This window comes from Empidonax traillii, unplaced genomic scaffold, assembly GCF_003031625.1.
Source record: "Empidonax traillii isolate 1590-97213 ecotype Southwest subspecies unplaced genomic scaffold, ASM303162v1 scaffold581:size401988, whole genome shotgun sequence".
Classification (NCBI taxonomy): Eukaryota; Metazoa; Chordata; class Aves; order Passeriformes; family Tyrannidae; genus Empidonax; species Empidonax traillii.
Window position 1 is genome coordinate 81,699 of NW_020955774.1, and position 12,431 is coordinate 94,129.

At 39.3% G+C, this 12,431-nt stretch overlaps 1 protein-coding gene across 1 annotated transcript in view; it reads right to left on the reverse strand.

The window, feature by feature from the left end:
- BMPR1B (bone morphogenetic protein receptor type 1B) overlaps positions 1 to 8,078 on the reverse strand; it is a 28,416-nt gene extending 20,338 nt beyond the window's left edge. Inside the window, exon 1 of the mRNA XM_027898160.1 lies at positions 7,920 to 8,078. Coding sequence (XP_027753961.1) covers positions 7,920 to 8,059 — 140 coding nt within the window. The 5' untranslated portion in view covers positions 8,060 to 8,078. The remainder of the gene's footprint in view (positions 1 to 7,919) is intronic.
- Between the last annotated feature and the right edge of the window lie 4,353 nt (positions 8,079 to 12,431).

Consider the following 12,431-nt stretch of genomic DNA (forward strand, 5'->3'; position numbering starts at 1 on the left):
AAGTAAGGCAAAGGAGACAGTAACCCTTCTGGGCAACCACCACCTTGATTTCGTTGCTTAAGCTTAAAAGATAGGAACAAGAGGATTGCCAAGAGAGACTGTAAGGAATCCAGTATAGTAGCATATTATATTGGATTAGATTTTATTTGTTTGCATGGTGGCTTTGATTCAAAGTAAGGAGTAAGTTTAACCCAGGGGACAGAGCAACCAAAGAATACATTGCAATCAAGTGAAACACAAAAATGAACTCCACTGCTAACAGTTCCCAGCAAAAAAAAAAAAACAAACCCTAACTCTCAGTTCATCAAAGAAAAGCAAGGGAAGGAAAAGTCAAATTGTTTGCAAAAGGGAATAAGGGAAACAGAAAAGTCAGCAGTTTTAATTCTATTTTTCCGACTTGTCATGGGACTCTGATTCTTAGCTCATTTCTGAAAATTAAAGTCAGGCTCCTCGAGTACTTTAGACCCTCTTAATATTTTACTCCAAATTGAAAAAGAAAACCAAAATTAGATCGGATAGAGCAAAACAAAAAAAGCTGTAAATGTCCAACAATAAGGATAGATCATGCTCTTTACAGACAATCTTAAAATAATGAAGGAAAGGTGAGAGAAACAGCAATGCTGAGGAGAATAAACACTACTTGTTTCTATGTCTTAGAAAAAAAAAACAAACCCAAAAGTTTTCACGCAATATAAGAACTCATTCTTTTTGAAAATTTCTGAGGTGTTTGGGTGATAAGGAGAAGTGACTTCTCTGTAAAGAAAGAAGTCTCTCCTAACTGCTTCCCCACTCCCATCCCTGACCTTTTCTCCTGTCAGAGCACATAGCCCTGTTGTTTTATTGATTACCCTACCTCATATCTGCCTATGGTAGAAATGAAACTGTTCTTACAAATACAGCAAGTCAGAAACAAGTCAGATGACTCTGCATCATCTCAAAGTTTATGTTTATTTTGGTCACCGCACAAATAGAAACAACTGTACATCACCTATACATACAAAGCAGTATGAAAATCCTATTCTCCCCTTGCTAGCAAAAATTTGTAGTAGATAACTATTATTTTCTTAAACTCTGCAATTTAAATTCTGCATAATTTGATTCTGCAAATGGTGTGTCAAGACGAAACTCTATGTGATGTTGCTGAATACATTAGGTTACACATCCACTAACCTCCTCCACTAAAGCATCACCTTATTAGAGTATGGTGCAGGAGAGTGATTAAATACATTTTGGATGTGTTCCCTAATAAGCACAGATTTGCTATGTCACATATTTGCCAAGAGTGAATTTTTACAGCCAAGTCAAATGCCAGGAAAATAGAGGGAGTTAATAGTGGAAACACTGACAGACACTGATATAGAAGGTAGTGCTACAATTACAGATTACCACAAAGAAATCAATGATCTTAATTCAGACCTTTACTAAATGTCAGAAGACGGAAACCAAGGCCAACAGCTTTGCATCTGTTCACACAGATGTCCTCACTGGCCAGAAGCCATTTCTCACAGAAGATGTGATTCCTCAGCTACCAAAACTTGACTGCTGAAGATTTCCCATCCGGCTCTATGCGTGTGTGACACAGCCAGGAATGGCAATATATAACTGTGAAAAGCAATGTCTTTCCCTCGTGCGGTGCCTATCACAGATAGACAGTTTAAGTGACTCGATGAAAAGATCCCTTATCTTTAATTTTATTTTCAAAAGAGTTCATATGAGTATTATTACTTTGGTCCACTGCTCTTTATATTCCTCATTTTTATATCAGAAAGAGCAACAGCATCTTTTAATAACAAGTTTCTGCATTATTTTTAAAATGATAAAAAATGTTAGATTGTATCATGTACAGAAATTGAGAATTCATATTCTTCTGTAAAAACTGGCCAAAATAATATAATTTGAAGATTGGCCGACTCCCAAATTGCATCTAATTCACATATTTTGTCCTTCACTTAAGAAGGATGATGAAGGCCAAATTTAGCAAAACGCTGTCTTTGGACACCATCCATAAAATAAAAAGTCATTGTAAATGTGTTCAATACAGGGTCATTTTTCAGAAAACACAATATAGTTAGCTGCTGTACACCAGGGAAGTAACATGAAACGAAGTGAGAAGAGCACTACACAGTTGTTGAGCCAGATGCACCCTCAGATTTTGCACAACTACCCTGAAGGCAAAGAGAGACTTACAGGTGTTACAAAGCAAAGAAGGTGGCTCACAGCGGACCACAGTTTCTGGCCACACTACTCTCCAAGATGGTGATGCTGATCCTACCATGCATGCTCTGCTGTGTATGGAACCTTCTGGGTGCTCAGTGATGACCCAACACACAGAGAGGAACAAGGGTACCCAACACATCCTAGTGGAGTTGGGATATCACTTATTACATTTTCATATTATTATTTACAGGCATATCAATCAATATTTTCTCTATATTACCTGCCCATAGTATTCTCCCAGGACTGAGATATCACTAAATGTGTCTTGCACTGTTTTACTAAATCACAAAGAATATCAAACAGTTATTCCTGACATGTAGGGTCACACCACAGGAAACAAGTCATTATGCCAATCTGTGAGGCAGAGCCCTAGAAACTGTCCAGGTTTGATGCAGAGTATATGAGATTTGACAGGTCTAGAGACCTGATGGTACAGCTTGGGGCACGGCAAAAACACCAAGCATGAGCACCTCTGCATTTTCACCAGGGCTCTCTAGCACCTTTCACTTATGTGCCAAATCCATCTCAGTAGATGTAAGAACTATCAAGAAGAAAACAGCCAGTGTAAAGATACTCATCTTCCTCTTTTCTTTCTCTTTTACTCCTTTCTTTTGTCTCCAAAATTTAAACACAGACCCTATGTTTTCTTTTACTTGACCTTAAGATTACACTGCAGTTGAACTTGTATGATGTTGTTCTTCTTTAATGCTAGGACAGACTTAACATTTTCTGGTTTGGATTTTTTTTATTGTTGTTTTTGTATAACTAAAATTTAATATGCAAGAGAAGTTTTAGTTATTCCAGTACTTTCTGCACAGTAACACCAAAGTACTCCCACACAATAAAAAACTGAGAGTAATGCAACAGGTCTCAGTACAGAGAGGCTGGACTTCCATGACTATCTATTATATTAAATACCTAATGTGCAAGCAACACATGAGCAAAACTAAAATCAAAGAACTTCCAGGGCACACTTGAAAAGTGTGGGACAGGGACTTTGAGTTACACTCCAGTTTCACTTGAGGTGAAATCAGCTGCTGAGCCACCAATGACACATAAGGCCCTGGAACACGGCACAAAAAAAGACTAGAGTTTGCAAGATTTTGTCTCTGTTGACCTTTAGTTTTTTGGTTTAGTCACCAAAGGCAAGTTAAACACCTCTGGTACAGCCCTGCATAAAGGACTACATTAAAAAATAAACATTAAAAAATTGAAGGGCTAACATGTAAGACCTTACCATAGCTCCTATACCAGAAAATGTTCAAGTTTTCCCTAAAAAGTAGTGGCTTAAAAGAAAAGTTGCCTGAATTCAGTACGTTGGTCACTGTCAAAGTCATTTTTTTACATACCAAATTACAAAGAAGATTCGATCACATCATCTGGAGAAAAAGGAGAATGAAAATAACATCACTCAAGTGAATTATCACCTCTGGTAACTCTGAAAAAGCAACTCAATTATTATATTAGTCACTTCTCCTTATCACTCAAACACCTCAAAAATACCTCGAGACACTATTGGGCAGAAATACAATCCAATAGTCAACACATAAGAACTTGAACCTAACCATCCCAATCTTTAAAACCGTCAGCATTTATTTGTGCACGAAAATAGAGTGTGACAAGACACCTCATCAGCCTCTGCCTTTACTGCAATCCCATTACAGTCAAAGCCAATTAAATGTAACACTACATTTTAAAATATGCAATTAATTATGATTAGACACAACTGTCCATGCATTCACTTTGTACACACAAAACTTGAAATGGAGCAGTAAAACAAGGTCCTGGTTGTGTTCAAAGCAGCTTTGACCTTCTTTACCAAAAGTCTTTTATGGAACACACAGATGTTCAGAAAGAAGAATAAGGTTTCAACATGCTGCAGTTTAACACACCCTTTACAAGCAGAGGATTATGAGTCTTCTCCAAAGATTTAATTGTCAGGGCCCTGAGTGCACTAATACTCTTCAACTGCCCAGAGTGGCCCCACCTGGGATCCCCTTTTCCCCCTATACAGATCCCCTGCCCAGGGGCTCCATGTAAGCTGAGGTCTGAGCAGTGCTACAGGAGTGCCTGTCTCCAGATCACTACCAGCCATGTGAAGGGCCATTGAGGAAGCTGTCTCTGCCTGCTGTGTTCAGATACCCTTGAGGAAACGGGGTCCTGGTGTGTGAGGATTTGGCCAGCCCTAGCATCAGCCTCAGCTCCTGGCCTGGCTTCCCCTTTTGCTACACCTTGACATGAATCCTCCCTTGATGAGCTGGCCCTTTAATGGATCTTCCAAAATGTGTGCTCACAGAATGCACGCTCTAACAAGAGCTGCTGGTTTTCTGTTGAGATAGAAAACAATCTGCCTTTTAAGCTGCAGTGTTATCTTTGGCTCCCTAAAGTAATACTGGACTTCAGCTGCAGAAGTATAAAGAAAGGGAAATTCTGTATAGGAACACAGCAGGCTGTTAGAGGATTTGATACAGATGTGGTTAAAAATTGACTTTTAAATTTCTAAAATACAGTTACGGAAAGGATTGTAAATGGCCACCAGATGTCCTCATTTTTATATAAACATTCAGACTACTGGTACTATGGACAGGATCTATCCTTTCGCAGATGAATACCTGCGGTAGCAGATAAAAATCTTCATTTGAGATGACAGACTGCTTTTTATGAGAAATTTCAAATGATGATTGCAATAGTACTAGCTGTTCAACTCCGAAAGTTTTAATTTAAACACAGTTGGAAACACTTTTCCATTGAACTTTCAGAGGTCCTTGTTCACAAAAGGCTTCACTGCTTTGGTAAGAACCCTGGTAGGGGCAGTGGCTCTCCAGAGCACAAGCCTTGCCTATGGATGTACTCAATAATTTCCCTGGCTTTGCCATGTCCTTGGGTGCCCCAGCACACACTGGCTCATTCCTGTCAGGCTTGCAGGCTCAAACTCTGCAGGTCCAAACAGATAGAGCCGATGAGAGGTTTGATTTTAATTTTTTTTTTAATATCAAATGCAAAAGGCTTTTATTGGCTAAATCTGAGGCAAGAGGATAATTAATTCAGTAACTTTTAATCTGAAGCAGTCAATTTATTCTTCAGTCAAACACTGCAATCAATACTGCTTCAACATCAAAATGGGGCAACTTTCTTTATAGTGAGGTTCAGTGATGATTCCCGAGTGCTTTAAAACTGTGCCAACAGTCATTCAGGCTAGGATGAAATATGAAAGTTACTGCCTGACTAGTAGGATGATTCCAAAACACAGGGGAAGCGAATAATAGCTGCTAATCTGATTGGTTGTGCTCAGATCTTTTGAAACCTGGTCTCAATCCAGCCAGCTAACCAGACACCTAATAACTACTCTTTCCCAACAGTAGACTTAGGACCTTCTTCTCTCTGTAACATCACATTTCACTTCTGATGCATAATTCCAGCTATGCAGAAAGGACTTTAAGAAAGAAACAATTACAGATTAACAGTTAAGATGACGTAGGGAAAACAAGGGGTGTTGGGTCCTTCATACCTCACTGCAGCTCTCAAACCAAGGCAGTAGGACCCATAGCAATGATCACCATCATGAACAGGTGACACCAATATGCTGACAAGCCATGAAGGAAGGGTATTTAAATTAAATTTTTTTTGGTTGTTTTATATTATTCCAAACTCTCTCCTCAGCAATTTTTCACTTATGCTGTTTCTCACTGGGCAAGTGGCAAGGTGGGTACTGCTCAGGTGATGCACAGGAGAACGAGGAGTTGATCTACTGTAAGTCTCCTCACTGTTCCCGTATTTCGGGACAGAAAAGTGACAATACTTGATAGGTAAATTCCAGTTTCAATTATTATTTTGATGTCTAAATTGGAAAAAATAATTTTGTCACTAAAGTGACATCACTGAAATCTGAAATCTTCAAAGATTATGAAGACAAAAGGGGTTACAATTTTATGTTTTATTACCACTTAACTGCCCATCCATGGGCATCACCTAAAAAAAAAGTTTGACATTTGACATCATGAGGGGGTGTCAACCTCTAAAGAGAATTTCTTTATAGCACTGCAGTAAGGGAACATGCACAGATCCATTTTCATAGAACATTACTCATAGTTCCTGGTAACATGAAAAATAATTAATGCCAATGACGCCTACAAAGCAACGTGCAACAGCAGGCCTACCCAGCCTTGTTCAGTTGGCTCTTTAACATTGATCCCTTTGTGCTTCCCAATTCATGGATTTAAAAGTCATCTGCAACTTCCCTGTTCTTGTGTGTGAGAGACAGCACATATGAAAGCCGTGGCTCTTGCTGGGCAGGAAAAGGAAACAGCTGATTCACGCTGCAGGGGATCTGCAAATTGATATCAGAGTGGGCTTTTACAGCTTTTTAAACTGACTGTCATGTGAGAGCAGTTAAGTCTAACTCCTGGCTAGAGCACGGGTTTGTAGGAAGAGGATAGAAAGGGGAAATGGTATTTATAGCTGCCACCAAAACTTTGATACACTTCAGTATGAAACAGCAGGCTGAGAAGAATTGTCAGGCTACAAAAGAACACTCAAAAATCCAACAAAGCGATCAATATCTTCAGCAACCTCAGGCTTTCCCCATTTATCTTTTTAATACTCTGCCTTGAAGAGCTGACACGATGTTTGACTATCTCACCTTAAACAGCACCGTATACAGAACTGGCATCTCCAGCTGGGCTCATACCTGTGCCCTGCTTTGATGCTTCTCTGATTCCCACAGGTCCACCAGGCTATGGCTGATAGTGTGTATCTCCAGAATCATACTTGCTCTAAATAATCAGAAAAGTTTAAATTCCTCATATGGAACATGAAGAGCTCAGCCCAACTTTGCTGCAGCTAAAGCAAACTGTAACCTGCATCTTAAGCCAAGACGGAGGTTTTTGACCAGTACCTTCATTCACCAGCAATTTTATGTGTCTTGCAAGAGATGTTTTTGGGTAGGGGAACAGCAACTTGGTCCCACCATAGGTACCCTCAGTCACCTCTGCTTGCTTCAGCCATTGTCAGTGCAACAAAACAGCTGACACTGCAACAAGACCAATGCTGAACCTTCAAGAAGCCTGTACACATCTGGATATGCTTCTCCCCAAGGGAGGCAAAAGGACTCAAGGAAGCAGAATCCAACCCAAATGTGAGATCTGAAGTACTCCAAGCCCCCAAAAAAACCCATAAGACTATAGCTAGTATAAGAAAATACACAATGTTTCACATCAAGGTAAAGATTGTTTTCCTTTTAGTATGGAAACAAGAAAAAAAAGCCCAAAGCCTTGAGGATCTACAGAAAATAGCTCAGGTAGTGCAAAGATGCACACAAAGATCAGGGTGCTTATAAATGGTGTTCTATTAAGAGTAATTATAAATTTATAAGCATTTACTGACATTTTCATATATCTCTATCAAGTCTTCTCTCATTAACTGCATGCACCTTTAAAAACAAAGTTCTGCCTTCAGAATATTTCATATGCAATGTATTAATACAAGTATTATCTAAAATAATAAATACCTATATAGCTTAAAATAAAAATATAAATACGTAGCTGATATCTAGGTAAAAATTACCTCTGATTTTTAGACACAATGTATAACAACATATTTACATATTTCTGCTTAAACAAAAACTGCGACACCCAACTTGAGATCGCTGAGCTACCACAAATAGGTTTTCCCATGTTTCATCACCAAATGCATATCCCACAAACCTGCAGGTGCTGTTGACTGAGTCCTCAGGGCAGTGGTGGTGGCACTGACAGGACAGCTTCTTCTGCGGAGGGGCAGGTGCCGTACTCTCACCATCTTTTCTGGTCTCCATGCTCAGCTTGCCAGAACTTCGCAAAGGCATGTTGTCTAGAAAATCAGCTGAAAGAGGGGGAAAAAAAGAAACAGTTCTAGGCTGCATTGCAAGGCTTTAATGTGTTTCTACCCATCAAAATTTGAGAAAGTTATCTGAGACAACAATAACTACAGAGTGGTTTTCTGTAGGCACCTCTGGAATGGTCACTATGTTTGAGGCTTATGGGACCTTGGTGGTATTAGATCAAAGGTGCTGATCTTTAAGTTCTGCTGCTGCCAAGAGACATATTGTGCTTTTATTATTATATATTGCACAGTACAGCTTTTCTTCTATTGCATTACACAGGTCAAATCCTTGGTTACACCTTTGAGCTTGCTTTATCTATACAGCACCTGGCACAATTCTACACCCACTGGACCCCGTAAAAATCAGTAGGATTTATGGTACTCCAGGCAGAACAGAACACGGGCATACAAATTAACAAAGATTTAACAGAAAGTGATGTTCTTTCAAGTTCAACAACATTTTCTGTGACTGAATTGCATAAGCACTTCTTGGAAAACAAGGAAAAGAGTTCATTTCTGTAAAAAAAGTCTATAAAAAAAGTAAAAGACAAGAATGTGTTTTAGAAGGAACAATGTTGAAATATATGGAGGTGATTATTCATAAAACATCAGAGTACTGAATCTCTGTGGAGCTGGTGGAGTACAGCTGGAGATGCTGGTGATAGGCTAGGAGCTGTTTAAGCAACCTTCCCCAGCCCCCAGCTCTATTCATAAATATCAGCTTTCAGTCCTTGTGAATGTTTTAAACCTCAAAGACAAAAATGAGATTAGCATGAAAAGCTTCGACTGGCAGTTCCTCACTTTCCTTTTGGTTCCCTGTAAGAAATGTTACTAACGGGTCATGTAAAACAGCTGTCTCCAACAGAGTAGTTGTCGAGCAGGCTTGAAACTTGGTTTACTGTTGAGTCTTTAGAAACAATTGGCAGCATAATTATTTTGATTGGCTCCTGAACTGCTGCTTTGACTCTAAAATCTTCCCCAAATCTCCATCATCAGGACTGATATATTGTGAAGCTGACAGAAAATTCTATCCTATTTAGCTCCCCACAGAGGGATAGAGTGGGCAAACAGGCAGACATGATGGGAACAAGTAGCTACACTTCAGGGCTTGGATGGCAAGAACAGGCTGAAAGATTCTGAAGCAGTGAAAGGCTGGAGGAAGCTCAGGGCTGTTCAACCAGTCCATGTCCTTAGGAAGACTAACACAGTCCAGCCTGTGCTCCTGGGTGTGTGGGACCAGCCAGTGCCCCAAGCACAAGCGTGCACATCGTGCCTCCCAGCTGCATACCTGCAAACCCCTCCTCTCCTGTGCCAGCTCTGACAGGAAAGTCCTGCAAATGGATAGGCACTGGGAACAATGGTAGACAGGCTTTCATTTTCTTCAGTGTAACAGGAGACATGCAAGCTTATCCCTAGCCAGCTTGGAAAAAGCTGCAACTTGTTAGCTCTGGGAAGAGTGGGGGCTTTGCACATAGGAACACTGCATTTAGAGAAGTGTTAGCTTTTCGAGCATCATAGCCTTTCCACTCCTTCCATATTCCTTGCACAAGAGGTAGATTAATATTAAGGGGATACACTTGAAAGGGAATCATTCACCATACCAGACTAACACACCTATGAAACACAAGACTCAAGCAGCTTGGCTTTTGCTCAGTACCTATACATCCCACTGAAACTGAATGGAGTTTTGATAAACTCACCTTTTTTTAAAGTCAAACCAGAAAATTAGTTACAAAACATACACAAACTATAGGCCTGTAACCCTTGTGCCCAGCATTAAGACATAAACTAGATTCATGACACAACTGGATGTTGTTCTAATTTGGCAAAATTAGAACTAAATGAACTAGTTCACTCAAGAGGTATTGTGCATCTATGTTGTTGTGTACTTATAGTTGTACCATAAAATGCAGTAGATCCTTAAATTAAGGAAAAAAATGCACCATTTTTTGGTTTTTTATAATATCATTACGATACCTTCAAACGAAGCCCGTATATAACAAATCAAGAGATGTTTTCTCCCTGGATCACAGGATTAGGGATTATGTAAATTCTCTTTCAATTGGCAAATTTTATTTGTATTACTTTGTTATCGTTGAATAGGGAATGTTCAACTATTAATATTCCTCTCAAGGATTTTCAGATTTCAAGCTCATGAGGCAGCAAAGTGAACTTCAAGCTCATGAGGTGACTGAGTGAAATAGTTTGCTCTACAAGGTATCTGCAGTTTCAGCAGGGATCTTTCCTCAGCAAGGAGTACAAAGACTAAAGCATTTTACCCCTAGCACAGAAAAAGGGAAAGGTTTAATTATACATTTGATCATGCCTGAAGATGTTAAATTTAGACAGCTAAATATCTTCCTCATAATATATACAATTGTAGATCATTCCTTTTTTCAACAAATGAATAAGGCAGCCACACTCCAGTGCAATCTGTACCCATCCCTCATCAGGGATGAACAGCTCCTGCCAAACTTGCCATAAACAACAACAGCTTACACTCCTAGACCTAGTTGTACTCTTGAATATAATAAGACAGGTGAAAGTTGCTGAATTAGAATAAAAAGTCTGAAATACCAACAAAGTATCACAGCTGACTATTTAGAGACGTAGTTTGTTTTTTAGAAAATGTAGGACAAGTGGGCTGGCATTCAAATTTACACTTTCCAAGAGTTGGAAGTAGGAATGGAGCCTAGGATTTTGCTGTCAGCTAATGGCCAGGGTCAAAACTAGTGCAAAGCCATTGCAGTTCACTGTCAGATACATTAAATTGAATAAAATTAAAAGAGGTAGGAATAAGACACTTTCAATCAAGCTATTTTCTGTCTTCTGTAATGAAAAACTCTTTTCACTCTATTCTCTTGCTCCTTTCATGCCTTAATTTTCTGGCTTCTGGATAAAAGGATGGGCAGATTTTTTGCCACCGAAATTCAGATCTGTCCAGCAGATAACTGCAGAACTTGTAAGAACTCTCCTCCCACTCAGAGTTGAGTTTCAACCAGGTCTTTTGACTTCTATGTCTGCTTGACTTTAGAGCAGAAAGATTTTCAAGCAGTCACTTCCCCAAAATGTAACATGTAGGAAGGAACCCACATGAGCTTTCCAGCTTGGCAACAGGTTGCTCCTGATTTTAGGCGTGAAACGCACAGTTTGGGATGGTGAGCAGCTCACTCATCTTGCATTTGCTTCTGTGCTGTAACAAGCACATGTTGGTCAGGCAGCCTTTTAGGGTTTGAAAGCTCTCGTAAGGAGATATGTCCAAGAGCCCTGAAAGCAAGGGATTTCATGCTATTTAAGTTTGGCTGCTTCTTTGATGTAGCCTATTCTGTTGCAGTCTGCTTATGGTCAGCTTCCCATCAAACTGAGCACAGCTTGGCAGAAATGCAGAAAAACAGTGGTATCAAAATTAAGGGTATTTTAGTCTGCTGAGAAACTTACTAACTGCGTCAGAGAATTAATCAAAACAGTTGAGAGCTTGAGGGTCACCATCAGAATGGTATACCTTCATCAAATTTAGCTGGTTTTCTCAGCTTATCTCTCTTTTTCCACAAAAATTCACCAACATGTACAAAGCACCTTCCACCACAAGGACTGGCAGTCAGCCACCATGGCTTTTATGTCTCTCAGGAGGACTACTTCCCTCTGTAGGACTGGGACCACTGAAAACTGTGATGCAATGGCCTCTGTTATCAATCTGTACCCGAGAACTGGGACTGTGCGCAGCACACTACTGTTGTGTTTTTTCTGAACATGTGTGTCTCTCTCCATGCTTTGAGCTCCTTTATGGAAAAGTACGTCTACAAAGATCCTGAAGCCAGGAGAAGGAAAACAAGGAAAATAAAGTGCTGCAAGATGAAAGTCATTCTCATAGTCTTTCAGGATAATGCTAATGTCTAGTTTAAAGCCCTACTAACCTCCATTGTCAACAAATCATCCTATTTGGATATATTCTTCCATTTTGCTTCCCATTCCCCCTACACTTCATGGTAATTTATGAGCACTAAGATTTGCATCAAAATACTAACTTTGTCATGTGGCAAACCCTTTCATGGCATTTCAATTAGTTTTGCTATCACTTTCTTAAAATGACTGAGACGTGATTACAGATCCCCACTCCACAATTACAATGAAGTAACTACCAGGACAAATTTTAACATGGTTTTAAATAATGTTGTTGTTTATTGGTTTGACAGGTTTGTAGACAGTGGCACCTCACACACAAAAGGAAAATCACCTATTTAAGCTTTGCATGGACTCAAGTAGGTAAAAAAACAAAAAAAAACAAAAAAAAAAAAAAAAAAAAAAAAAAAAAAAAAAAAAAAAAAAAAAAAAAAAAAAAAAAAAAAAAAAAAAAA